Source organism: Ylistrum balloti, unplaced genomic scaffold (assembly GCF_031769215.1).
Source record: "Ylistrum balloti isolate Yb309-2 unplaced genomic scaffold, AGI_CSIRO_Ybal_v1 Utg370140, whole genome shotgun sequence".
In the NCBI taxonomy this organism is placed as follows: Eukaryota; Metazoa; Mollusca; class Bivalvia; order Pectinida; family Pectinidae; genus Ylistrum; species Ylistrum balloti.
In genome coordinates, this window is record NW_026782147.1 from 460202 (window position 1) to 488175 (window position 27974).

The window sequence follows — 27974 nt, forward strand, 5'->3', positions numbered from 1 at the left end:
GAACTGTCTACAATTGACCACTGATCTAGAAACATCCCACCAGCCAAATATCATGCTGCTTTGCCTCATGGTTATTCAGGCAGACTTATTAAAAGCAATCATTTAACATCACATAGAAAACAGACAACAATAGATAAACGACAAACACAGCACCATGGAATAAGCTGACTTGCCCTTCAGGTAGGTGAATTAAGAGCTTTCCCTATCTTCTTGGACAAAAGACATCAAATTTTCAAAACCGAAAAAATGCTAATTTGCACTTTTCAAAAAGCCTGTAAAATTTAACAATTGATAACGTAAACCGAGTAACTTCGACAAAAATGTTTATTATGATATAATGAGACTTTTCTGTAAATGAAACCTTAGTTCGTCAAGTTCTGCAACACTTGTGTGAGATGTCCCATAATGCACTTTGAATACAGGTAACGCTTCATTAGTGATTGCTAAAGCTGTCTCCATGTGTCCAGCACTGACCAGCACCTCAGCATACTTCTGCAGCTCATTTGCATATTCGATACTTAATGCCCCGTACACAGTTTTTATGCTGCTCACACTTTCCTTCAAATAACGACAGGACTTTTCAAAGTCACCTGCAAATGGATATGAACAATTTCTTAATTAAATTTCTGTGATATCATTCTTTTTTGTGGGAGTTGTATTCATATTGTGGGTTGGTACACATACTTGAGCTTTATTTATCAACAAAATCAATGTCCAAAACAAAAATTAATCCGGACAAAAACTTTTTTTTTTTTACAGAAACCTAATTTTTTAACTAGTCCTTATTATTGTATTGACCATAACAAACAATACATCAGACATCAAAGTATCTATGAAAGTAATAGTTTGGTTGACATTATCTTCATGACTACGACTTCTGTAAAAAAAAATTTACTTCAAGGTTTTGGTAAAATACTGTAAAAACTGTTATTCAGGAGAGGTTAAATTTTCCCTCTTTCTGAGGACAGAATAAAATTGCACAAAAAAGTACCTTATATAATTACGTTAATTGGAAAAAGAATAATCAGTTTTATAACTTTATTGAATAAAAAACACATCTTTCTTACTGGATGAAACTGCAAAAATTTGAACCACAAAAAAACCGAAAAAAAAAACAAGAGATCCCACTTTATTTTTTGGATCAATCCCAAAATCAAACAGGCCAAGAGGAACCTATACATGAAATTGAAAAAGATCTATGTAGTATTTCTCAAGAAATAAACAAACTTTCAAAGTCAAAATCCAAGATGACCATCTGTAAGCCACTTTCTTTTTCTGATGTGTTTCAAAATCAAACAGGCACAATTAGAGACCAAAGAGAACATATATATGAAATTTGATAGTGATCCATTCAATTCTTCTCAAGAAACGGTAATAACAAACTTGCAAAGTGAAAATCCAAGAGCTCTGTCACCCATTTTCCTTTTCTGATCAGTCCTAAAATTTAATAGGCACACCTAGGGACAAAGAGCAGCCTACACATGAAATTTGAAACAGATCCATAAAGGACTTTTCAAGAAATAGCGATAACAAACTTCATTGAAAAAATCCAAGACAGCCGGCTGCCTGTCAGCCATTTTGTTTTTCTGATCAGTCCCAAAATCAAATGAGCTCATCTAGGGACCAAGGAGAAGCTACGAATGTAATTTTAGAAAGATCTATAAAATACTTCTCAAGAAATAGCAATAACAAAAATTGTTTATGGACGGACGGACTATGGACATAGAGCAATTTGAACAGCCCAACATCTGACGATGGTGGGCTATAAAGCACATTTATCATAAAACACAAGGTTAAAGTAGTTATCAGTCACTTGGTTTTTTGTAAAAAGTCTGACAGCGAAAAAAATTGGGTATGTCTATAAAGACACCTGGACATAACTGACTGTGGGTGGCATCCTTACCTGTTACAGCGTAACACCTAGCCAGAAAGTCCTTAGTCTCAGTTAGTTCACGATGGTTTCGATGGAGGATTCCATTCCTTATCTTGTGGCATCTCTGGGCTGTATCAATAGCTCCTGGTAAAAACAAGACTGTGAGTAAGATATCCCCCTTTTTTTAATAAATCTATGAATATATACTTACCTGTGATATTATGAATGTCTATAAACTTACCTCAGATGTTGTGAGTGTCTATAAACCTACCTGTCATGTTGTGAGTTTCTATAAACGTACCTGTGATATTGTGATTGTCTATAAACGTACCTGTGACAACATGAGTGTCTATAAACCTACCTGTGATGTTGTGAGTGTCTATAAACTTAACTGTGATATTATGAGTGTCTATAAACTTACCTGTGATATTATGAGTGTCTATAAATGTACCTGTGATGTTGTGAGTGTCTTTGAACGTACATGTGATATTATGAGTGTCTTTAAACTTACCTGTGGTACTATAAGTGTCTTTAAACATACCTGTCATACTATAAGTGTCTTTAAACTTACCTGTGATATTATGAGTGTCTTAAAACTTATCTGTGATATTATGAGTGTCTTTAAACTTACCTGTGATATTATGAATCTCTGTAAGCCTACCTGTTATATTATGAGTGTCTTAAAGCCTACCCTTGATGTTGTTTGCTTCCAATCTCTGAACAGCTTGAAGAAACAGGTCTTTAGCTATTCCAGTCTTTTCCTTATATGATAAAGTGTTGCCATGGTAGCCACATTCTGAGCACACAACATTTGTTTGTTCCTCAATCAAGGCATTCTCACACTTTGGACACTTGAACACCTTTTTAATGAAACATAAAGATGAGAAAATGAGCTAGAGGCCCAACAGCTTTAACAATCATCTAAATATAAAGATTAAGTACTGAAACAGCAGAAGTGGCAGTGGAAACAATTGTGAAATCACACAGGCAGCACATCAAATTTCAGCAGGGAATTTTTAATTTGTACTTAAACTTGCATCAAACACTCAAAAAGTGAATGGTTCTGTATATAAGAGATCCAAGAGAGATCTTGGTGCCAATCATGGATGTTCTTCATTGGTTCAATATATACCAGAGATCCCCAAGGGATCATGATGCCAATCATTGTATCGTCTTTATTGTTTCTATATAAACTGGAGGTCCAAGAGAGATCCAACAGACAGAAGTTTCATTGACAGACAAACTCACCATATATTACAATTCTGATCATCATCCATCAAGCGGGCACTACACTGACAGACAAACTCACCATATACATTACATTCTGACCATCATCCATCAAGCAGGCACTACACTGACAATCAAAGAAGTACTGATCCTTCAGGATTTGTCGTCGGTCAGGACCAGACATCCGTTTATGGTGGGGACCTGAGGAAGGAAACAAAGAAATCTGATTTGTCACTATTTTACACTTCTAAGTCTCTCGTGTTACATGTAGGATATCATTGGAGTTCCCAATTCGTGAATGATTTATGAAGTGCTGTCTTCAGAATTTTTCATTGTATCAAGTCTTTGGTGGGCTAGAACAAAAAATTCATCAATTATAAATGAAATAGAAACCAACATCGGATCTTTTTGATATCATCAAATATTTTGGCAATTTTGCAGAAAACATACTTTTCTATGCCACTCTTGGCTCTATATCTATAGTCTCTACTGTGATGTCACAGTGTAGTCTGTGAAAGTTTGTATTCATTTGAAATGGAATAATATCACATTATAAAATACATAAAAATATTGGAAATCTTCTCTTCATAGAATGACAACCAAGCTATACTTTGTAATTAGAGAGTTTAAATTAACAGGTTATCATTCTGTCAACTGCAAATTTATACCAGAAATAAAATATGAATTAGCCCTATAGGTTGGTTAGTTGTTGAGTGTTGATTGCCACTATACCTAAATATTGTTATTTTCGAGGAAGTCTATTTTTCTCTATTTTCATGGAGGCTTGAAATCATGAAAAATAGATTTTTTTTGAGGTTAAACAAGCAAGAGAAAATCATAGTCTCACAAATTTTGTGAAAATACATCTTTTTTTTACTGCCACCATTTAGTGAAAAAAATAAACTTTTTTCATATGTCATCAAACATTAATCCAGGCCATAGACCTTGCACAGATTAAGGACAACATGAATAGCCTTGACTGAAAATGACAGACATTTTTTTAAACATTTTTTTGGTACGACTCATACTGAAATCAGTACATGTAACATATACACAATACCAGTAAGAATTTTTTTGTCTAATTGGTTATTAATAAAAGAACCTATGATTTAAAACCACTTTTGTCTAGTCACCGAGGTGGTCTAAATAGTATCATTTCACAATAAAACAGAAAAGTGATGCAATACCTTTGAAATTCTCCTTACCGTAACAATTGTAAATCTCCATACCGTCCTTCACATCACGGACAGCCCTCACCACCAAGGAGTCACGATCAAAACTACAAATGTAGAGTACATGTATTGATAACAAGAAAGGATACTTTGTCTTCTAAGTAAAATACCAAGAGATGAATATTCATAGAACTCTTTTATTATATATCACTAGTAAAACATTTTACTAAATAATACCAGGCACTAGTCAAACTTTTTACTAAATAATACCAGGCACCAGTCAAACATTTTACTGAATAAGATCAGGCACCAGTCAAACATTTTACTAAATAAGATCAGGCACCAGTCAAACATTTTACTGAATAAGACCAAATGTAAGTCAAATTTTTTATTGAATAAAAATGGAGATGAAAAGCAATGTATTATAAATAAAAAAATGCATTTTAAAAATAGAATCTGATCTATCTATTGTCGTAGGCAGTCATACATTATGTATTCCTTCCCCGCCCCCTCTCCCCTCAAGATATCTCTACCATTACTTCTATTCTAGGTATGATATTTTGAATGATGTAGAACTCTCATATTATACTAATACTCTGTATAAAGTTCACATGAACCTGAACTCAGACCACCGTTATCTAATGATAGTCTAATAGTGGAAAATATATATAGATAAAAACTGCATGTTATATTGCTGGACAGATGCATTTTACAACAGAATAAACATTAAATATCATCTATATACAGGTGTTAACTGAAGCGAGTCATACATTATATGATGTACCCCACCTCCCACCCATGATTTCAGTTTCAATTTACATTCTTAAAATGTAATTTTCAATTAATAATATCAATTGTCATTACTTAAGATTTTGCAGACTTTCTCCCAATCATCAATAAGAGATCATGGCAGGATTTTAGCACTGAACCATTGTTTGATCTTCGTTAGTTTTTCTATCACTTCATTTCTCTTAATCCCAATCAGTTCCAAAAATCAAACAGGAACGCCTATTGACAACCAAGGGGGAGCTTTCAATCACACACCAAAGAAAAAAAAAATTAAATTAAAAAAGAAATGGCAGGGACAAAAATCTGCAGAGCTGTATTTACCTGGCTATGATTGAGGGATCACAGGAATGGTTCATTAAACTGGCGGTAGGGTATATTGCCGTGGCGACCCGGACCTGACTTTTAGTCTCCACCAATGACAGGTCGGTTGCCTGGGTAACTTGTAACTCTGTAATGGCATGGCCGTTACACACCAGTTGTTGAATGTGACGCAGCAGCAAACCACCAACATATTGTTCTTGTTCAGAAACATCGCCAACATCTCCTGACATGTGCTTCTTGTCTGACTTGTCGCTGCATTCTCCAGAAGAAGTGTTGTTACAGGGATCGGAAGACATCTTAGTATGCGAGTTGAACCAATCAGACACTTGAAGGATATTTAACAGCAGACAGGCTGTCTGGAAAGTTCAAAAGTGTCTTATTTTTTGATGGTTGCAACTTTTCACCAAACAAGAACTTATAAAACTACAACGATTTTTTCGGCAGTGTTGCTTAAGATTGTTTTGGGATTCCCTCTGCGTATCTGGGATTATCCCCACATCATTTGACTCATACAGTGCAGGCAGAATGCTTATCAAGTCTCCCATTGGTTAATAATTCTCTATATACAAAATGTAAATTAGTTTTTAGTAATACAGATTGGGGATAGCAGATTATGTGCCTGAAGACTCCATTGTTGTCTTGAAATGTTAAAGAGCCATGTAGATACAGATATTCATGTAACCATCCCTACAGTAATCATAAGTATTTCTATCTAAAATAAAATTCAGGTTTACAGAATTAGTACAATACTTTCACAAGAGTTAAATGACAGTATAATACACAATGCATTAGAACTGTTCCAACGTGCATAGTTAACCCAGTGCTATATATAATTGAACATTCAGTATAGATCTGTAATTTCAAACATCAGACACAGTAACGTTATTGGTTGATGACTTTGATGTTTCCAAATCAACAGACACACAACTATCTATGTATATTACCAACAATATTAAAACTCTGCCATTAACCTTTTTTTTAAATGATATTTCTTGTTTTGATCAATTTTTTATTTCTATCGTATCTATTTTTTTGCAATTTTATTCAATATTTTCAGATAGTGATGACAAAACCTTTAGGTACCACAAGTACCCTGGAATAAACTAAGACAGAAGACCATCAGGTTCACAAAGGGATAAAGCTTGTAAACACCCAAGAGGTGCCATTAGAGCTAAAAGGTTTTTTTCTGCTCGTGAAGATTATGAAGAACATACAGAATGCACATTTGCTTTGAACTTTTATATTGGGCAATACGTGTTGAAAGTGCAGGCAATTTACATACATGGAGGTAGGAATGGTAACTGAAGTAAAAATCTATATAAGAGAAATGATTTCCTTCAATCTGAGGAAACAGAAATTTAGCAAAACTAAAGATCACAATGCAAATAATCCATGTTACTATTCAACAGGTAGTTTTTATGTGACATATAATTGTACAAGGCATGAAATATCCAGTCAGAAGTGCCCTGCATGTCATAATCATTCTTTCCTGTACTGGAATCTTCTTTTCTGTAAAAACAGTGAAAACACATTCCTGCCAACAACCCAGACAGGAATCAAACCCAGGTCTCCAGCATAATAACCCATGCATCTAACGACTGAGCCAGTTAAGCATGAGCCGTCAGTTGAATGGAAGAAACCCTATTTAACACAATGTACAAGCCACACCAACCTGTTCCTTTTACACTATTCCCTCGATTTTTCTTGATTTTTCCTGGTTCTCAATTGAAGACTCAATTACCACAATTTTGTTGGGCAACAATAAAACATCAGAGGAAAAAAATATTCCGGAGATGTGCCTCGACAGGAATTGAACCCGGGTCTCCAGTGTGATAGATGGAGAAGCATGCTTCATTAACTGATAGACAGAGACTTTTTTTTAACACTTAATGTGCATACTACACCAAATATTTTGGCAAATATTTTATTTATACTACAGAGCTAGAATGTAAAATTCCCTTACCAGTGAGTACTGAAACAGGTCTTCTATGACAAGATGTTTGCTGTGAGGCATTAGATCATACACAGTGAGGTAGCCATGTCTATAGGTACCATCTTCACTCACACCTTTAATCCTTACAGTATTGTTTTCAAGACTCTGCAACTTCCTCTTGAATTCTGTTTATACAAAATAACATTTACTGTGACATCATAATGACATCTGTTTAAAGACATTACTTGATGAAAAAATAAAGAGAGAGAGTGAGAGAGTGAGACCTAATGGGCCTGTATTGCTCACCTGCTCTTTAGATTAAAAAGTGTCCACATTTTTGGAAATCTGTACTCTAATAACTTTCGTGTTTATCAAAATTTCATACCCCTTCTTCACAGTATATAAGTTACAGGTAAAATATCAAATCTTAGGGTTTCTTGTTCATTAAGAATTTGCTTAAAGATTTTACAACCATTATTCTCTGTGAATTTAAAGTACATCCAGATCATTGATCTGAACAAATATGGTAGCTGTTCATGCCGGTATGCTACAAACCCATATCAAATTTGTATTATATACACTGAAATAAACTGGAGATTTTTCTTGCCTAATTAATTACCACTTTGAAATGACCTTAAGAATCATGTAATGTCAAAAGTTGGGATTATGTAATGTAAGAAATAAGCGTATTATATTATGTACATGTTTGGTACTTACCTACAAGAAATTCCAGTCCTGCCACCAGTATAATTCTAATACTAAGGTGTGCTATCCCAACCTGGCAATGAAATAGAATAACACATGATAAGTCAGTGTCACAATATACCTGTAAGGAAATTTAAATATAAGTCCAGGAACAGTATTCATATAGGTATAACAGAAAAATTCTGAGATTGATCTTTCTGCTTATCATTATAACATATCTATTGGTTAAAAGAAAGCTCAGAAACATTAATGGACCAATTCGAGCTGTTGTAGATGTATCCTTGGGTAAGACACTTTAGCCATAATGCTCTCAATTGCATTCAACTGGCCTCTCATATGCTGTTGTCACCAGTTACCTCAAAGAAAGGCGACCGTGCTAGAAAATGTATCTGGCTGTTCATGGGGCATTAAACCCAGCACCATCACAAGTAAAACAAGTCTGATATTTTCTAATTTTTGAATATTTTTTTGTTTTGACAAACATGTCAGTATTGGATGGATCATATCACCCTGATAATATGGACGGTCAGAGGCAACACACACTTATTTTCTCAAGTGACTTTCGATTTCCTAATTTCACATGAAAATGTACAGTTGCTGCCAAACCACGCAGGTTTTTTCTAATACACTCCAGCTTTCCTCCAACAGTTAAACCCCCAACTCCTCAATCCAGTGTCCTATCAGAGCAGTCTTAAAATTAAATAGGCAACACTAGGGATGAAGTGCAACCTTCAGAAACTTTGAGGAAGGTCCATTCCATATTTCTCAAGAATAGAAACATTCTTTAAGGATGAACGATGGACAGAAGGATGACAGAGATGGACAGACAATATGGTTACTATAGGGCACCTGCATTTCCTAATTAGCAAAAACAAACATTAACTTCCAAAATTGAAGATTACCACTTACAATCACTTCCAAAATCAAACAATGCAGGTCAAGGGACAAAGAGGAAATCATAAATTAAATTTGAGAATGATCCATCAAACTCTTCTCCAGAAACAGTGAAAACAAACTATGGCTGTCAAAATCCAAGATGGCCACCTGTCTTCCATTTCTTTCTTCCAATCAATCCCAAATTGGACATCTATGGACTGAGAGGGACATACATATGAAATTTGAGAATGTTTGATCAAATTCTTCTCAAGAAACAGAGATAACAATAACAATAATTGCTTAAGGACAAACAGACAGACTACAGACAATGGAAAATGGACACAAGACAGACAGTTCAATTAGAACAGGACAAGGTTTAATATATATCCCCCTATAACACTGTGGGAACGTAAGAAATATTTTCCTTTACTGAGTATAACCCTTCAGGACTGAGAATGGTGATACAAATATTCTAACAAGCTTACAGAATGAAGTAGATCCATGTAAAAACACTCGAACTGGTGGTACGACGTCCATGAAGAATTCTGACATTCTTTGCTGCAGTAACGCACCTGGCTACACCGAACACACCTGCAAAACATACAGAAATACCTTAACATGCTCTAATATTTACATCTGTACAACAATACCACTGCATAAACTTACAAGATGTGTGATTTATGATACAACAAATGATATCCAGCATATGACCGTTGTAATGACAGCAATAAAATGGTGACAGTTCGTTGTCAAAATGGCTGTTCCATCTGTGGGATTACATTTCATTACAACATCATATAATATTTGAGGAAGACCCTTCTCATGAAACAGTGATAACAAGAATTGATTACAGACCACGAACAATGAATGAAGGATAATTTGAATAACACACCATGCGATGATGATAGCCTGATAAAAATGATAACAAACAATCAACTAGAGAACATTTCCCTAGCATTGTCATCTCTTCAGAAGTTCTTCTGTGGAATAGGTGATCTCACTTAAATTTGGAGTACAGCTCTCAAACACATATGTAACTATAAATTACTGTATATCCAGTTATTTCTGGTGGATGATATTTTCACTACTTCACAGTAATATAACCTGATTGTGAAAATTTAACCTCTAAGATAATGAGACAATGGGTTATGAGGTAACCTTTTTCATCCAAATCAAATTTTTGAAATTGTTACATTAATGGACTCACATAATTAAATCAGTCAATGAGTGACTGGGACTCTGTTTTATCTTGTTAAGAGTTCCTGCCTTAATTGAGATTTGGCGAAATTTTCGAATCTGCAACAGAATATTTTACCAATGGCTACAGGAACAATAAGCTTACGGAATGACTAGCAGGTCCAACTGTCCGAAGCAATGGTGACAGTGAGAGTCGTAGTGGTCAGGAAGCAGGACCGCAGCAAATGGTTTCTCCACAATCAGTGTGTCTCCCGCTTTCAGATCTCTGGCAGCCTGTGAAAATAGTCTTCAAATTGGAAATTTTTGTCTCGCCTGCCATAAAATGTCACCGAATCAAGACCTTATTAGCTTATATTTCCAGTGGTGACTATGATAAGGGTGTGATCACATTGATGTCAGCACGTTAAAACTTCACATTTAATTTTGATGAAAAAGTGTAATTATAGAAAAACTTGGAAATATCACAATATAGTGGACATGATAACCATAAGACACTAATTATTGCCAGAATTTCAAAATCCAGTGTCTAAAAATTTGAAAATAATGACAGAGTTAATCCTACTAACTCCTAGGAGCTATGTCAATAGTTTCTGGGAATACAGGATACAGAGGTTGGTACTAGACTGTCAGGTAAGATAATGATGCCATCATGGCTGATGAATAACTGTTATCCATGAACAACACATTAAATATGTATCTAGGATCGTGTTGCAATTTTGCCTAATTTAGCATTTTTATGTCTTGAATTTTACTGAAGATGAATTTTGTAAAATTTTACTGTAAAATGTAACATGAAGAAAGCAGATATATGTGTCATTCCATAACTTCGTTTTACACATGAAAACAAACTTCTGTTTAAATTGCGCTTGATTTTTATACTTTGACCTAAAATAAAAACGGTTAAGAAATGGGTATGTAATTATGGCACCACAAATTTGTAATTATCTGCTTAGTTTAACACTATATACACACTTACAGCAAGTTATCAGAATTGGTCATCACAGCCATGTGTGACACATCTAAAGTTTTGCAAGAGTGACACTTGTTCAAGGAGTAGAGATGGAAAATATGTGAACTTGAATCCTGTCATTTTTATGGAAGGCATACAGTGTTATAACTCATGTCTGCCTGCTCCTTCCTGTTTTGTCATTCGTCTGCCCCTTCCTGTTTTGTCACTCATCTGCTCCTTCCTGTTTTGTCACGTCTGCCCCTTACTGTTTTGTCACTCGTCTGCCCCTTACTGTTTTGTCACATCTTGAGAATGTCTCACACATTTGGTTCATATTTACCCCATAGTATTACAACTTCAACTTCTACACCTGATCAGGTTCTGGTTTGTGTAAGAGTAGGGACATTCATGTCCTATAGACATTTACTATTTTTAGATTTTGCTAATGCAACTCCACGCATTACATGCAAGATATAAAATCATCTCGTCAAACATAAAATATTAATTTCATCTTTTGATTTCAATTTCTAAATTAAAGCCTTCAAATTTTGAAAAGGGACTAAAAGATCTATATGGTCTGTCCTAATCATTTCAACTCTGTCTTTATGGTTACATTAAAACAAGCAGATTTAGCATTTAATGTTGAGGATTTCCGTCAATTATTCCAAAAGCTGATTTTTAAGAGGGGAAAAGTTGTATACAGGTGGATTTTGATAGCGATTTTGTGAAATAGGAGATTTACATTCCAATTGCCTCAATACTAAAACAAATATCAAAAGATTTTAATCTCATTGTGATTATTTGATTTTAAGTAAATCATGTTGAACTTTTGTGTTTTTGGAAAAAAAGAAATTTCACATTATCTTTCTAGTGGGTTGAGAGGTCTAATTTATGCACCGACTTCCTGAACAAGACACCCAAGGGCCTGTATCACACATTTGGTTTCAGCAGATTAACAGTTCATACAAATGGATTCCCTGTCTGTAGTCCCTACATAGTCCCTGCCCTTTTGTCCCATGGGGGTCAATAATATTTCATCCAAACAAGAATTTTATTTTTTCTTCTATTTCCCTACTGGCCTTGATCTGGCCCTGTAATCATTAAAAAAGAAACATATTTTTCTCTACTCCCTCATTGATGCTCTCTCCTTTCAAAGCTTTGATGAGAAGGAAGAGAGGACAGGGTCTCCATTTATAGGTTCTGCCCCTTTACCCCATAGGGGTCATAATTGCTTTATCTACATAACAAAAGGATTTTCAAAGTTTTCTTCTATTTTCTCTATTGGGTCTCTGACCCCTTGGATGGAAGAATCCAAGTTTTATACCGACATGACTTAATTCTTTTCAACCACACATCTTACATGTGTTGTACAAAAAACAATAAGTATAGTCAAAAGCTAGCAGTAGCTTGTATCAGAAGATCATTAATGTACGTCATATTAGTGTATGTCAGACCAAACATAATATGGTTACCTTCCTCAAAAATCTCCTGACCAAATTTAATTAAAATCCACTCAGTCCTTTATGAGTAGTGGTGACACAGATTGACACTTTGACGTGCCTGATGAAAGGGTTCCATAAGTTTTATCAGGGTATGACTATCATCAGAAAGAAAAACCAGAGGCTGAGCAGCCCCAACACCACCTGATGTAAGCAATATTGAATACAAAGGTTAAAGGGTAGCTTTCAAGTGTCATGAAAAAAGAAATTGTGACACTGAATATTGTAAGCCAGTGTCAATACATGCATACCATCAAAACAGCCATCTTACACTAATAAATCTTACAAAGTTATTTGCAGTGGGAAATAAACATTATGCTCAAAAGTGCAATTTTCCTATGAAAATTACAGTAAAGTTAAACTCCTCCCCAGGAAGAGATGTGAAACCCATTTTGGTAATTAAAGCACCTTAAGATTCTTCAATTCATACAGAGCATTTGATTCTACCATACCTGGGTGTTAAGAAAAAGATTTTCAAATTTAAATCAATTCAACCCCTTTTGGCCCCTCCCATCAGCCCCTGGCTGTCACCTAAGATCAATATGGGCATACCATGAAGCCACCATCCTTTGCTCATAATTCTAACCAAATTTGATATATTTCCAATAGAAATTAAACACAGAATGCTCAAAAATCTAGTTATCCTCTATAAACTATAGCAAACTTTACCTCTTCGCCACAGAGAAATGCAAGACCCTCAGGCCATGAAATTCACAATTTTGGTAAAGCACCTTAAGACACTTCCACCCATGAAGAGCATTGGATTCTACCATGTCTGGATCTTGAGAAGAAGATTTTTTAAATTTGGGTCAATTTGACCCCTTTTGGTTCTGTCCATCAGCCCCTGAGGGGTAAAGACCATATAGTTCGTTGTTTTGGTGCTAAGGAAGGTCTCTGCAAAATTTCATTGAATTCAGTTCTGGAGCTCTTAAAAAGAAATTGAAAATGTTTAAAGTTTATGGACACACCAAGCCATATAAAAGACAATCGCAATTGGTCACCATGATATCATTTCTTAGGTAACCTAAAAAATCCATTTCCCATCTTGGTAACAACAGGCCCAATCATCCTGAATTGCTCAACAGTTCTGTAGCATATAAGGAATACTTTCTCATTTACGTCAATCATTGCAACATCAAAAGCTAACATCCGGAATAACACGACGAACACTATCATGAAAAGACATACTGGAAGCGTAAAGATTTTTTTTTTACATTTGACCCCTGTGACCTTGAAAGTGGGTCATTATCAGTTCATGTGAATAAACTTCATAACCCTTTATCCTAGCACCATACAGGCTAAATATCACAACACTTGGGCATTTAAGTAATTGAGGAGTCGTCTACCAGGTGAATATTTCAGCACCTTTGACCTGTGTGACCTTATGGGTCAATGTAAATCATTTGAATAAACTTGCTAGTCATTCATCCAAGCAAGCTATGGGCTGTATATTATGACCATGGGCCTTTTGGTTGAAACGAAGTTGTTTATGGGAGAATGCTGACACTGGACAGGGCACTACATTGTGCCACATCATCAGCTCACTTGCCCTTCAAACTAAGCTAAAAACCATCACTGAAAATTGATATTGCTACTGCTACTGAGGAATTCAGGTTTGTGTTAAAGCATATCCTGCTTATCTATCTGCTATTCAAATCAATTTATTAGCTGTCGGTGACAGAAATGGCACAAATTACAGGTACTAAGGGGAGTAACTCTTACACTTAAAACTTTTCACTTGGTTTGAACAGAAGTAAGAGTTTGAAATGGTTTTATAAAAGTTTCTAAATAGCAAATTTTCTCTTATTTTGTTAATTAAAATTCCATACAACTAAGGATATTAATTATTTATCAATTCACAAAATTTTAACAAAGTATTATTCAATAAAACTTTATTTTATATTTTTTACAGTTTTATAAATTAACTCAAAACTTTCAGATATCTCATCTTACAGAACACCACAATTCTTTTCTTATTTCTGAATTACCCTATATATGATGAGATCAGATAAGTGTTGAGCCTGTACTACATCCACATTCCTACTTTAGAGGGGCTTCATGAGCTCAGCCAGTAGACAGTTGGCCGAAGGTCTGAGTATGTGCCCCCTATCTCAAAATGACCCTGGCAGTTGATATAACATTTAACCCAGCAAACAGGTACATTGATCAGATTTGTGAAGAGAACACACTTTTTCCCAAATTTAATGTTCACATCCATCCAATCAGTATTCTGGTTTAGGTTGGAGGGGCAGGGACTTCAGCTCTAATTCTTGTACTTGTGTTGCTATGGTTTCAATGTGAAGCAGAAGCCAGAAAACCAACTTTGCCAGAACAGTTAAAGGACAGTGTTTCTATATTCATATATACAGTAGCTGTCTGTTGTTTTGGGCATATAAATCCCAAAATGTTTCTGATTAAGAGTTCCACTTTCACTATGTCATATCTATTGGGTCTAGCCTTACAGGATATTTCAGTCTTTTGTAAGGTGTTGGTTTCCCATAATTCACTTGCCAAGATGGCGGTTTTTCTTTTTCTGATCTCTTCCGTCGGCACTCTATTTCTGTTTTTAACAATTCTGATCTCCTCTGAGCTGTTAATCGGGAAATGCCTGTGTTCAATATGGCAGACTTCCCCATGGCAGCCAAAGCCGTGTCACTGAGGTTGCGTCGCAACTGTTTCCATGGTGTCCAGGAAGTGTTGTCTGGGTCGATCCTGAAGCCAATGGTATGGTAGGATTTTGGGGCTGTACAAGGAAAATGAACACATTGATGCTTACTTTGAGGCACAAGGAACTCACAAGAATTAAAATTTCGCCGCATTGTATTTGAATCAGGGGTCACAGAATACTGACGCATCAAATAACTTGATGTGATACGTTGTCTAGCTCGTTCTTCTCCAGTTCGTTCATTCTCCAACGACATTTCATCCAGTTGTCGCCTTAGATTTTTCATTGACTTTTCTAGCCTTGCTGTTTGAGAAATGCACTTGTTCTCCATGAAAGAGATTTGGTTTTCCATCTGCCTTGCAGCAACATTATTCTGTTTTTTTGTACGAATCGCCGGGTGGTGATCAAGACTCTTCACTTCCCACTTAGCTTTCATCCTAAAACTTACTACTTCCTATTACTTACAACTTACTCTATATTATAACTCTGTTAAGCAACATTTCTGATGAAAGTTGTGTGCAGTTTTGATAAGCCTAAATAAGTCTGACTTTGAATACTAAATTTTTCATCATGTTGCTGCCACATCAAGTTACTGTAAATGAACTTACCAGGTACCAGTTTTAGTGAATTAACGGTTTTAGCAAATTAGCATAGTGATGAACTCACATATCTACAATCATTACTAGATGTACAGTATACAGGTACTGCAATTAGCACAACAATATTTTAGCACAATATTTTAAGCAAGAAAACCACTAAATTAATATTATCACTAAAATGTGTAAATTTACAGCAGTTTGGAATTACAAGAAATGTTCAATCAGTGAAAAGCTCCAGTCTACTTCATTTCAGTCTGCCTTTTCTCTTCAAAAATTCATAAAGTAATAGAATTATGTGAACAATCTGTTGTGGCTATAGATTCCAACATCCCGAAAGCCTTTACGTTTCAGAAAGCTTTCAATGTTCAACCTGAATGTGATTTTCCAATAACTTAAGTTCTGGATTCTGGAATTGCACAGAGTTTAACAAGCATCAATCAATGTAGCAAACCGTCAATAAAACACGCCTGAATGGCTGAATCGATTCTCTCAAAGTAAAACAGGAAGGGTGTTCCTTTTGAATGTATTAAAATCAATATGGAAGGTCCTCTCAACTCACAGTGGTTTTCTACTGGTTTTTGACAGGCCCTTTTACCACACAGAGCTGTCTACTGGGCTTTGACAGGCCCTTTCACCACACAGAACGGTCTACTGGGCTTTGACAGGCCCTTTCACCACACAGAGCTGTCTACTGGACTTTGACAGGCCCTTTTACCACACAAAACAGTCTACTGGGCTTTGACAGGCACTTTTACCACACAGAACGGTCTACTGGGCTTTGACAGGCCCTTTCACCACACAGAGCTGTCTACTGGGCTTTGACAGGCCCTTTCACCACACAGAGCTGTCTACTGGGCTTTGACAGGCCCTTTCACCACACAGAGCTGTCTACTGGGCTTTGACAGGCCCTTTCACCACACAGAGCTGTCTACTGGGCTTTGACAGGCCCTTTCACCACACAGAGCTGTCTACTGGGCTTTGACTGGCCCTTTCACCACACAGAGCTGTCTACTGGGCTTTGACAGGCCCTTTCACCACACAGAGCTGTCTACTGGGCTTTGACTGGCCCTTTCACCACACAGAACTGTCTACTGGTTTTTGGCAGATTGTTTCACCACACAGGGGCTGTCTAAAGCTTTTTGAAGACTTCTTCAATACACAAGGGCTGTCTACAGTTTTTTGGAGGGCTCCTTTACCACAAAGAGGTGTCTACTGGTTTTTAGAAGGCTCCTTTACTACACAAGGGCTGTCTACAGCTTTTGGAAGGCTCCTACACTGCACCAGGGCTGTCTACAGTTTTTTGGAAGGCTCCTTTAACACACAATATCTGCATGTCTACTGTCAATAAGCAATTGTAACAGTACCTGTTCACAGATTGTACATAATCAATTGTAGCTAATGCTTAAAAATTCAGATCCAATAAAATCACTTTGCACTTTTCTCAGCTGGCTGTCAGCCAGTGTTGGGTTACCTGTGACAGCAAGTGATGTAAACCTCAAGTTCTCTTTGTAAATCATACGCGCACAGGTAAGTAAATATGTATACCAGAAACAGTGAATTAGCCTCTCGTCTTATCCTTATGTTTAATTTGTTTCCAGGCACACACAAATAGTTTTCTTCCAAATATAATTGATCCTTTCTTCTAAAAGTTAAAGAGCTTCTTTTTTTTTCTGGATGCAATAGAAAATTTTTTGTATCACATTTTTCTTTGACACATCACACAAATAAGATATGTTTGACCCTGGTTCGTATTATTTGTAATTTCCTACTGGGAGCTGTTGAGCTTTACATTCACCAGTATATCACTGCTGAATGAATAGAAATACACTGATATATGTGACATAGATAAACATTAGTTGTTATTGACATGAAGGTGTTAGATAAACATGAGCTGTTGGGGAACATTGGTAACTCGTCTATTGATGACATATTCCATGTAATAACCACTAGACTTCCAATATCATGTGCCACCATAAAATGTTAGTTTTAAAGTCATTCCCAGTGTCCTTATGATAATGGGCTAAATAATTGTTTTTTATTGTGTTTACATCACATACCAATAGATCTGAATTTTAACAATCAATCATGCTTTCAAATTGTGAAAAAAGGAAGTGGGGATACTGAAGTCCAGAATGTTTGGATCTTTTCATTCTTTTTACTTTTGAAAAATTCCATAAGATACAGTACTACAGTATTAATCTTAAATTGCCATATTAAAAATGCTCACCAGTAGGCCATTTTGATTTTCCCAAAATCAGAAGGGCATAACTAGGGACCAAGGGGGACCTACAAACAAAATTTGAGAAATCTTCTAGAAATAGCAATACAAAACTTTCATAGTCAAAATTCAAGATGGCCACCTGTCAACCTTTTGTATTCTGACCACTCTCAAAATCAAACAGGAAATCTAGGGACTGACAGGAACAAACGTTTAAATTGTTCAGAAAGATCTATACAGTATCTGCAAAGAAATAGCTATAATATATTTTTGCTGTCAAAATCCAAGATGGCCACCAGTCAGCCTTTTGTCTTCTGACCACTCTTAAAATCAAACAGGAAATCTAGGGACTGACAGGAACCAGCGTCTTAATTTTTGAGAAAGATCTATACAGTATTTGCAAAGAAAGAGGTATAATAAATATTTGTTGTCAAAATCCAAGATGGCCACCTGTCAGCCATTTTGTTTTCCTGATCCATCAAAAAATCAAAAGGACAAAACTAGGAAGCAAGGGGTACCTAAGCTAAGCATGATATTTGAGAAAGATCCATCTAGCACATCTCAAGAAAAAGCAATAACAACAACTGTTTATGGAGAGATAGACAGACTGACAGACAGAAGGACAGACAACACACCACAGATTTATTTCAATAACCACCATCCTAAAATGTTGGACTCTTAACAAATTTAAAATTGAAAAATTCAGGATGAACACCTGCCTCAATAAGGAAGTAACAGCACTTCTACAACATACCCCCAGCCCCTTTACCTATCAATGGGGACAGCAAATACACTAATGCTAGATTACTCCACTGAATGAGAAACATATACCCCAATATGGACACAAAGAAATTTTACACAGCTTTAGTAATGTGTAAATAGAAATTTCGTTTACGTCAGCAATGCCAACAGTAAACATGCACAAGTGACATTAATCAATCTTCAAAAGACCACATCAGAAACTGGAGGTACAATACACGAGCTGTTTCAATCGGAGTTTTTTGTTTAGATAAACATTAATTGTCCAGAAATGTAACTGAGCATTTAAAGTCCATCAATATCACAGACAAGAGCCTGAATAAATAACAGACAGGATTGTAAAATCTTAAGTGGTATTTCACCCTGCCTGTGTCTAAACTCATTGATCACTTTTATGGACATTGGTATATGTACAGGTACTGATAATACCCCTTAAGTTTGTATACTGGCTGTTAATGGTTTCTATACAACTTCAGTATTGGAAGTAGATGTGTGTGTTGAACAAATAGAGAAGATAGCACCATCTAACTAGGGATTAATGTACATTGAAATGATTTCCTTGTCCAAATGTGACCCAAGAACTAGATCAAGGTCTGGAATTGTCGCAAGATATACCCTCTGTCTCCCAGCTGACCAGAGCTGACTTCACATGATTTGTGGTATATAGAAAGTACAAACATGAGACCAACTCTCCTTACTGGTGCAGAATGGTATTGTCAAACATGGTGAAATAATTACTTCTCATTTGTTTTCATATCAAATGATAAAATTTCATAGGTCATAAAAAATAAATCACACCTCCATGAAAATAAAATCCTCTAAAACTTTTATTTTGCCAGCATTATTTATCAGATAAAGACATTAAATAACAAAATCACATAATGAAGACACAGTTTTGACATCTTTTCATAAGATTTTTCATTTTCTATTTTATTTTTCAAAAAAGAGCAATATAAGCTTTCAATCAATACAACTATACAATTTAATTTTTTTTTCTGTTGCAAAAACAAGCCATGACAGTCTTTCAATTTCTGTTTCTCTCATCATAACAAAATACAGGGCGAGGGATTAATATCATTAACATAATGTCAGAAGGTGTGGGACATTGGTTGATGGAAAGCGACACAAGGTGAGACAGGAAGAGCTAGAATTAAACATCCAAGATAGCTTGTATCAGCCCTGTGGAAGAGCATTGTCATCATGGAATAGTGTCTAGTGAGGCAGGTCAGCAATTCAGGGCTCTCACACCCCATTTTGGGACTGGGGCCCGGGGCCCTTTGAATTGGGAAAAATAGTGGTGTTTTCCATAGAATTGGGAAAACTTGGGGTCTAAATTGGGAAAAAAGATACTATTTTGCATTGGGAATGGGGCCAAATATCGGCCCCAAATCTGGCAGATCGAGATCCCTGCAAGTGTAAACCAGGTTAAGACATACAGTGTAGGGACTGTGTCATTCATCTTATTATTTATAAATACAATTGCAACACTTATACATTACATCCTCAACAGGTAAATTAAATCAACTGTCACATTTAAAATTGCATTTACCTGTTTGTATTGGGCACACTATACCAGGACTCATCATTTCATAAATTTGTACCTTACAGACCTTTGTCCAGTTTCTTTATACCATACACATAGTGCTAAAGCATGAATAAAACCACTCAAACACCAGTAAACAAATTGGCAATCTCCATCAAACTACCTGGTACAACAAAGTCAACATGAAAAGACATTGTTGTAATATTGGGCATTGTACACTCTAGATATTTCATGTTGCTAGAAACACCTTTTGGGCTCTACTATGGCTTACGTCACAATTATGGTGATATGAACGCTCCCATGAAAAAATGAAATCTACAAACATCTTTTTTTTCCAAAAGATTAATTTTTTTCCCTCTAAACCTTAATCAGTTTGTTGAATTTTGATCACACGTGATAGAACAAAACAAATGCCTATAGGATATAATTCTTATAACATAACCGGTAGAAGATGAGAGTGTGACATTTCAATGACTACTCGATGACCTTCATCTGACAAATAACCAGTGTGGAGCATACTAGCACTGATGTATGATCCTATGTACACAAAGGTCAAAAATAGTGTGACAAGATGGTAAACAGATTATAGACCCAAAAAATACACCAGATGGTAACAATATACTGTAGTCAATCCAGCTACGCTTTGTGTAACATTTTGTCATAGATGTGACAGTACTATCAAAGTATTGGTCTACAGGAAACAAGACGTACACTGACCAATACCTCAACTTCTGATTGCACCAACCCTTACACCAGAAGTTGGGCATTATACAAACCATGCTCAATAGATATAAAACAATTGTTACAGAAAAACAAGACAAGGAAGAACAAAATCACATCTGTAGTGACAATCTGATTCGAGAGTGACATTTTGATGACTAAACAGTCACCTTCATTTATAACACAACCAGTAGAAGATTCGAGTGTGATGTTTCAACTACATCACAGTGAACTAACTACGTCACAGTGAACTTACTATGTCACAGTGAACTTACTATGTCACAGTGGTCTAAGTTATAGTGAACTAACTACGTCACAGTGAACTAACTACGTCACAGTGAACTAACTACATCACAGTGAACTTACTATGTCACAGTGAACTTACTATGTCACAGTGAACTAACTACATCAGTGACCTATCTACGTCACAGTGTCACAGTGAACTTAACTACTTCACAATAAAATAAATACTTCACAGTTAACTTACGTCACAGTGAACTAACTACATCACAGTACGTTACAGTGAACTTACTAAGTCAAAGTGAACTTATTATGTCACAGTGAACTAAGTCACAGTGAACTTACTACGTCACAGTGAATTTCCTATGTCATAGTGAACTAACTACGTAACAGTGAACTAACTACGTAACAGTGAACTAACTACGTCACAATGACCTTATTACGTCACAATGAACTTATTACATCACAGTGACCTTATCCCAATGCAGAGAACACACCTAAAATGTGCTGTACACACAAGATCCACAAAGAAGGGAGCCTATTACGGCCTCTAGTGGATTATACTGGTTCCATTGGTTACAATGTCTCCAGGTAACTAGTGGACATTCTAGGACCCCTGATGGGAAAATCAGAATATCATGTCAAAAACTTGAAAGACTTTGTAAAAAGTATGTCCACAATACTTATACAAAAAGATAAGAAATTTATTTCACATGATGTAGTGTCTCTTTTTACCAACATACCCACTGACAAATTATAGGATATCATTCAGATCGTACAAACCTTGGTCAATGGATGTGAAGGGGTTGTAACAGAAGAACAAGACAACAAGGAAGAACAAAATCACATCTACAGTGCCATGCAAGCTTGTGGATACCCTGATTGGGCAACCCAGAAATTTCACAATGAATCTGATAAAAGAAAAACGACTAAGCGATTAACACCAAGGAAAAAAACCTGAGGCCCAATGGGCCTGTAATCATTCACCTGGTATTCAGGTATACAGGTTTCAACAAATTTGATTCCTGTGATCTTTAATATGTCAATACACAGACAGATGGACAGACAGATGGAAGGATGTCATGTCCCTGACATAAATTCTTCTGGTTCTTTAACAAGTAAAGCTGAGTATTACCATATTTAATTGGAGCTTTCATAAAAAATATGAATTTAACAAGAGGCCGAAAGGCCATAAAGGTCATCTGACTACAAAAACATTCAGCAGGGAGAAGGGTTATTTTTCTACTTTGAATGAAATCTTCCTAAGAAGCTGTTCTCCATTATGCAGTGACAAGGTCGAAAATTAACAAAACTTTTGTTTGCTACCTTTCCTTAACATTCTCACTAATTTTTACCTTAATGGCACTGATGAAACTGGAGAAGAAGTTTAAAATATGTTTTTCAAGATGGTGGCCATCTTGGATTTCAGACCCACTCAAAAAAATAACAACACTTGGTCAGGACCATCTCAGGATCATTTCATATAGGTTTGAGCTCAATCCAAGTGGTGGAACTTGAGAAGAAGTTTAAAATATCAAAAGTTTACACAAGGCAGACAGCGCACAAAGGACATGGCACGACAACGGACAAAGCACAATGGCTATAGGTCATTATGACCCTTTGTGTCAGATAACCTAAAAATCAACATCTTCAGTGATGGAGAGAAATACACAGGGCAAAAAAGACTAAATAGACTTACCACAAGATGGCGCCCTTTTTCTCTAGTCTGTTCCATCCTAAGACCACTAGTTGCCTGAGTCACTAACTGGTTTCTTCCATAACTAAGATCAGGAAGTTTGGTTTTCTTCATTTCGTATGTATCGTTGTTACTTTTACTGTGAAAGAAAGATAAACAAATCTAATTAGTGTAATTCGGCATTTTTTCTTTTGCAAATCAAATTAATGGTCTGCCTCTCTGACCTCAGGGGGACCTTAAATTTATACAAAATAATTTCCTTTCACGCAAAGATACTTTAGACCATATTTCGTTAAAAAAGTTTCATCCACACAAAGATTTAAGGATAAAGACTCTAACACTAATTTACAACAAAGGGGCATAACTCCAGAAGGAAATGTAAAGAAAAAGTGTGCTAACTACAATAGGGAAATTACACAAATTTTGGAAAGAAACTGTAGGATGAGTTCTCCTGACAAGATTGTCAAATGACATAGTGGAAGGGGAATAACTCTCACAATTTTTTCCGTGTGGTGATGACATCAGTGTTCTAGCAAGAGAATTTTTTCCTGACAAGATTCCATCTACTGACATAGTATAAGGGGCATAACTCAACGAGAACAATGTGTGAACAGTTCATAGTTTCCGAATTGCAGAAGTTGTCCTAACCAAATTCAGTCAACAATCACAGCAGAAGAGGCATAATTGCATTAAGAATAGGCAGATCGGAAATATAAGGGCAGTTACACAAATGTGTGATATCTGCATCAGTGATGTTTCACAAAGTTTTGTGCAAATCATTTTGAGTTGCTCAGAAAATAGACAAACTGACATACAGCCATTTTTCTTTTATTATTATTATTCAATTTTCACTGGTGAGGGATTAAAAGGTACCAGTTGGTAAAATCATTAATCTTTTATTTGTGAAATTTGACACCTATAAAGATACTTACTTGTCAACAGCATTAGCAAGTTTCCTTTCCACACTTGAAATTTCTTGAAGAAAAATGTCTGTAATGACATCAAGAAAGAACATATTTAAGTATAACTGAAAGATATTATAGGTGACATGTGTAGTAGGAATGAAATACAATACTACTATTATGTTTCATGACAACCCTAGGCTCTGTAACTCTGGGGCTCCGCTCTCTGGTCAAATAAAAGAAACAACTAGCTTTAAGGACAGATATGTACTCTGTAAAAACAACCTACAGGGAGAAGCTAAATATAGTGTCTATTTACTAAAATAATATACTAAACCACTGTTACATATCAACACTACAATCTAATGACAATTCTTTCATACAGCTGATCAATCACACCATTCACACAGCCTTGCCAGGACCAGTATTTTGATTCTGTCACACACATATATATAAAATCTTATGACATTTAATATGGGATCAAGGACAATTCTTTTCACTAACTTTCTTGGGCTTCCTCCAAGTATCATGACCCTGCACTAGATGGTTCTTTAGAAGAAGTATAAATTTGCCTCATAACCTCTATTTTGTAAAATTCTGACTGATAGACAGATGAATAATTATGACTAAATTATCAAAACCACACCACATCATGTTAACTGTTATCTGTTAGCCTTACCTGCCTTCTTTTTATCTGTACTCTTCATCTTCCCTGCATGCTGTTTTGCTACCTGTACACCTGCATAGAGATGATATGGGATTAAAATGATTTGGAAAACCAGTTAAATTCAAATAACTCATGTTTTATAAAGTCACGATATACTGAAACAGAAGTCAGGGATTACATAGATACACATCATATAGCAGAAAATCTTCACCTACTAGTGTTGGCATCTTCAATCTGTTTCAAGTACAGTAGACACTGTGTCTGACGAAGGAGGAGTTTGTGATGCAAACGGTCCGGGTAACCACTCTCCATGGCTGCTGTGATATTGGCAAGGCAAGCCTAAACGTAAAACAACATCAAAAATTTTGAATAAAAAGATATACCAGAGAGATGATTTTCTTTTCATTTCTTTTTTTTCCCCATTTCATTCAAAAATTAAAACATGCACATTACAGGACCAACGGGAACACACACAACATCTGAGATTGATGATTCAGTACTTCTCAAGAAATACTGATAACAAACTTATTACTTTTCAAGAACAGGAGATATTTTAAACTTTTAGAATACAAGATGGCTCCTTGCCCAAACAGAAATAACAAACCACAAATGTGAAAACCAAAGCTGGCTGTCTGCTGGCCATTTTTGTTTTCCTGATCAGTCTCAAAACAGAATGCACACCTAGGAACAAAGGTAATGCATAAAATTGAATTTGAAAATATGAAAATGATAAGCCCAGTTCTTCATGGAAAGCAAGTTTTATAGATTTGCACAATTTTGTGAAGCATCAATCCCAAAAAAGTAACTATAAATTAATTTATTTGTAGTAACTAGTTTGTGTCTTGTTGTATCTTCTAATCATGAAGAAATTACACAAGTAGTTGTAGAAATAATGCATCAAATATTTTGTGGATTTTAGCAAATAAAGACAAGATTTAAACTTAATCTGGCAAGCTGATTTAATGTATATTGCAACAAGCTTGAAAATCATATGGTAATTTGGATATTAACATTCTCGTGTGAACAGGTGTTTTGTCTACAAAAAAATGTTTAACTTCATTACCGAAACATTTGTTGAAATGTTACTGATGGGCCAAATGTAGATATTAATTTGATCAATCCAGTCTTGCGGTCAGGTGGCGCAGAGGTAATGCACTTGCCTTTCACCTAGCTGTCCAGGGTTTGAATTCCCGAAACAGGTATGAAAAGGTAAGGGGTCACCTTCCTGACCACATGGGTTTTTCCCCTCGTGTACTCTGGTTTCTTCCCATAATAAGCCTTGCATGTGCTTACATCCAGGCCAACAAGAGTGATTAGTATAAGTAGAACAAACTTGTTTCACATTGTTGTAAAGCAGAGTTTACATATAGTCTTGTACTCCTGAAACCAATACCTTGCATTGTCTCTCTTGATATCTTTCAATTGATTTTCAACATTGCATTGTCTTTTTTTATTTTTTAACATGTTGATTGTATTGGTTAAAATATGCTACAATGTGCAATGAACATTGTTGTAAATTTTGCTAGCACATAATCCAATTTTGCTTCTAGAAATTTGAGGCACTTCCACTTCTTTGCTAGACACTAAAAAATGACTTTCAATCCTGCAATCGGTACTTATATAGATATAGATTAACATAGGTTTATACACTGGTTCGGAAGTTGTTGGTTTCTGGTTTTTCATCTCTGTAACTCTTTCCCTTACTTGGTGTTATGTTACCAACAAACACTAATGTCCTAGCATCGTATTTGACAGTTGAGTGCTAGAAGCCGGGATACTGATACATACACTTTTAAATCACACTAACCTGGTATTTCATCAGATGATACAATGAAGCAGACATGTTAGCATATGCAAGGGATAAGTCCTCTGTCTTGGCTTCAATTCCTGGAGCATGGATAATTGCCTGCAACATTTAAGTCAACATCGTGTTCTACATCTTACAATAATTAACAGAAAACTAGATTTCAAGTGGATCTTGTTACCAACATATGATTTTTATTTTTCAATACATTACATTTTCCCCACTTTTCTTTTCTCTTATTTGCTCTTTTTTTAAAATTTGTATTTCTGATAAAACTGATGATGAGTAATAAATGAAGTATTATGTATTGCTGTGTAACTGTAAAACCATTAATTTTCACAGAATATTTATTTTAATGGCTACTTTTAATCAACAAATTCATACATAAATCCACCAAGTGCTATAATTATAAGTAGATTTATTGGGCAAAATTTATCAACAAAATAAAATGTCCATGAATTAGGTTTTTTGAGGGGGAAAACCATGAAAATTAAGCCCCACAAAAATAAATGATTTTAAAGTACCTGTAACTATATAATGTTGTATCTCTTTATGTCATAGCATATATTGCTGATCAAACTACATTGTCATCCATAACTTAAAGTGATACTTACTGTCAGATATCAAATTCAAGATGGCGATTATTTGGCCATTTTCTTTTTAACCATCATTTTTAATTATAACGAAATCATGAACAAAATTGAAATTTGAAGTTAAAATCAAAATTTGAAAACAATCCATGAAATATTTCTCAAGTTCAGACTGTCTCTCGGCCATTTTGTTTTTCCAATCATTCACAATACAGAATGCATAGATAAATGGACACACAGAAGGATAGAAAAAGTGTTGTTTGAAAAGTCTAGACTATCTGATGATGACTGATAAATGATTTAACATAATTTCATAATTACCTTTATATAGTAGTGCAACGATTCCTCATATTTCTTCTGCTGAAAATATGTGTTGCCTTGTTCTCTGTAACATTTGGACTTCTCCACAGACTTACAATGAAGTTTCTTACAATTTTGGATATAGAAGTTCAGCCAGGAAATGTTTCTGTTGAACAAAATTTAACTATATGTTAATCAGCAGAATTTTAAAATAGAACATAAATATGATGATAAAAAAAAACTTTGAAATGAATTAATATCTATTATATTTTGATAACTGAAGTATTTTCCAATATTGTGTACCACACTTTATTTGTATTGACAGCAAGAATTATTGTCTGCCAGACCACAGTGCTAGGGGTTAGACATCATATATTGTATTTGCATATACATCATTTTAATTTCAACCACAAGCACTGGAGTGTTTCATCCAAAGGGTTCTGACTATCTGTCCTCGATTCATTTTAACTTGTTTGTGGCCAAGCTAAAATAAAATAGAGGACAGATAAAACCATTTGGACTGCTGAGTGCTAGACCTGTTTAGTTTATTATTGCTTTACATCCTATAAACAGAAAGGGTCATTGAAGGACTTGCCAGGTTTGGGTGGTGGAGGAAAGCCGAAATTCCCAGAGAAAAAAACACCAACCTGCAGCCAGCACCAGGCAAGTTCCCCAAATAGGTCTTAAACTCTCGACCCAGAGGTGAAAGGCTAGTGATAAAGACAGTCAT

General features: G+C 35.5%; 2 protein-coding genes across 2 annotated transcripts in view; both read right to left on the bottom strand.

The window, feature by feature from the left end:
• Positions 1–327: 327 nt before the first annotated feature.
• LOC132550709 (SET and MYND domain-containing protein 4-like) overlaps positions 328–27974 on the bottom strand; it is a 28475-nt gene continuing 828 nt past the window's right edge. The window contains exons 2-17 of the mRNA XM_060214800.1: positions 27266–27410; positions 26358–26456; positions 24766–24889; positions 24563–24622; positions 23914–23971; positions 22985–23120; positions 10239–10366; positions 9382–9487; positions 8033–8093; positions 7346–7500; positions 5383–5738; positions 4306–4379; positions 3183–3301; positions 2565–2733; positions 1904–2017; positions 328–590 (exon numbers count right to left, since the gene is read on the bottom strand). Of these exons, the coding sequence (XP_060070783.1) occupies positions 328–590; positions 1904–2017; positions 2565–2733; positions 3183–3301; positions 4306–4379; positions 5383–5738; positions 7346–7500; positions 8033–8093; positions 9382–9487; positions 10239–10366; positions 22985–23120; positions 23914–23971; positions 24563–24622; positions 24766–24889; positions 26358–26456; positions 27266–27410 (2167 nt within the window). The remainder of the gene's footprint in view (positions 591–1903; positions 2018–2564; positions 2734–3182; positions 3302–4305; positions 4380–5382; positions 5739–7345; positions 7501–8032; positions 8094–9381; positions 9488–10238; positions 10367–22984; positions 23121–23913; positions 23972–24562; positions 24623–24765; positions 24890–26357; positions 26457–27265; positions 27411–27974) is intronic.
• LOC132550697 (uncharacterized) lies at positions 14974–15642 on the bottom strand. Its single transcript, XM_060214788.1, has one exon. The coding sequence runs from the start codon at positions 15640–15642 to the stop codon at positions 14974–14976; it is 669 nt and encodes a 222-aa protein (XP_060070771.1).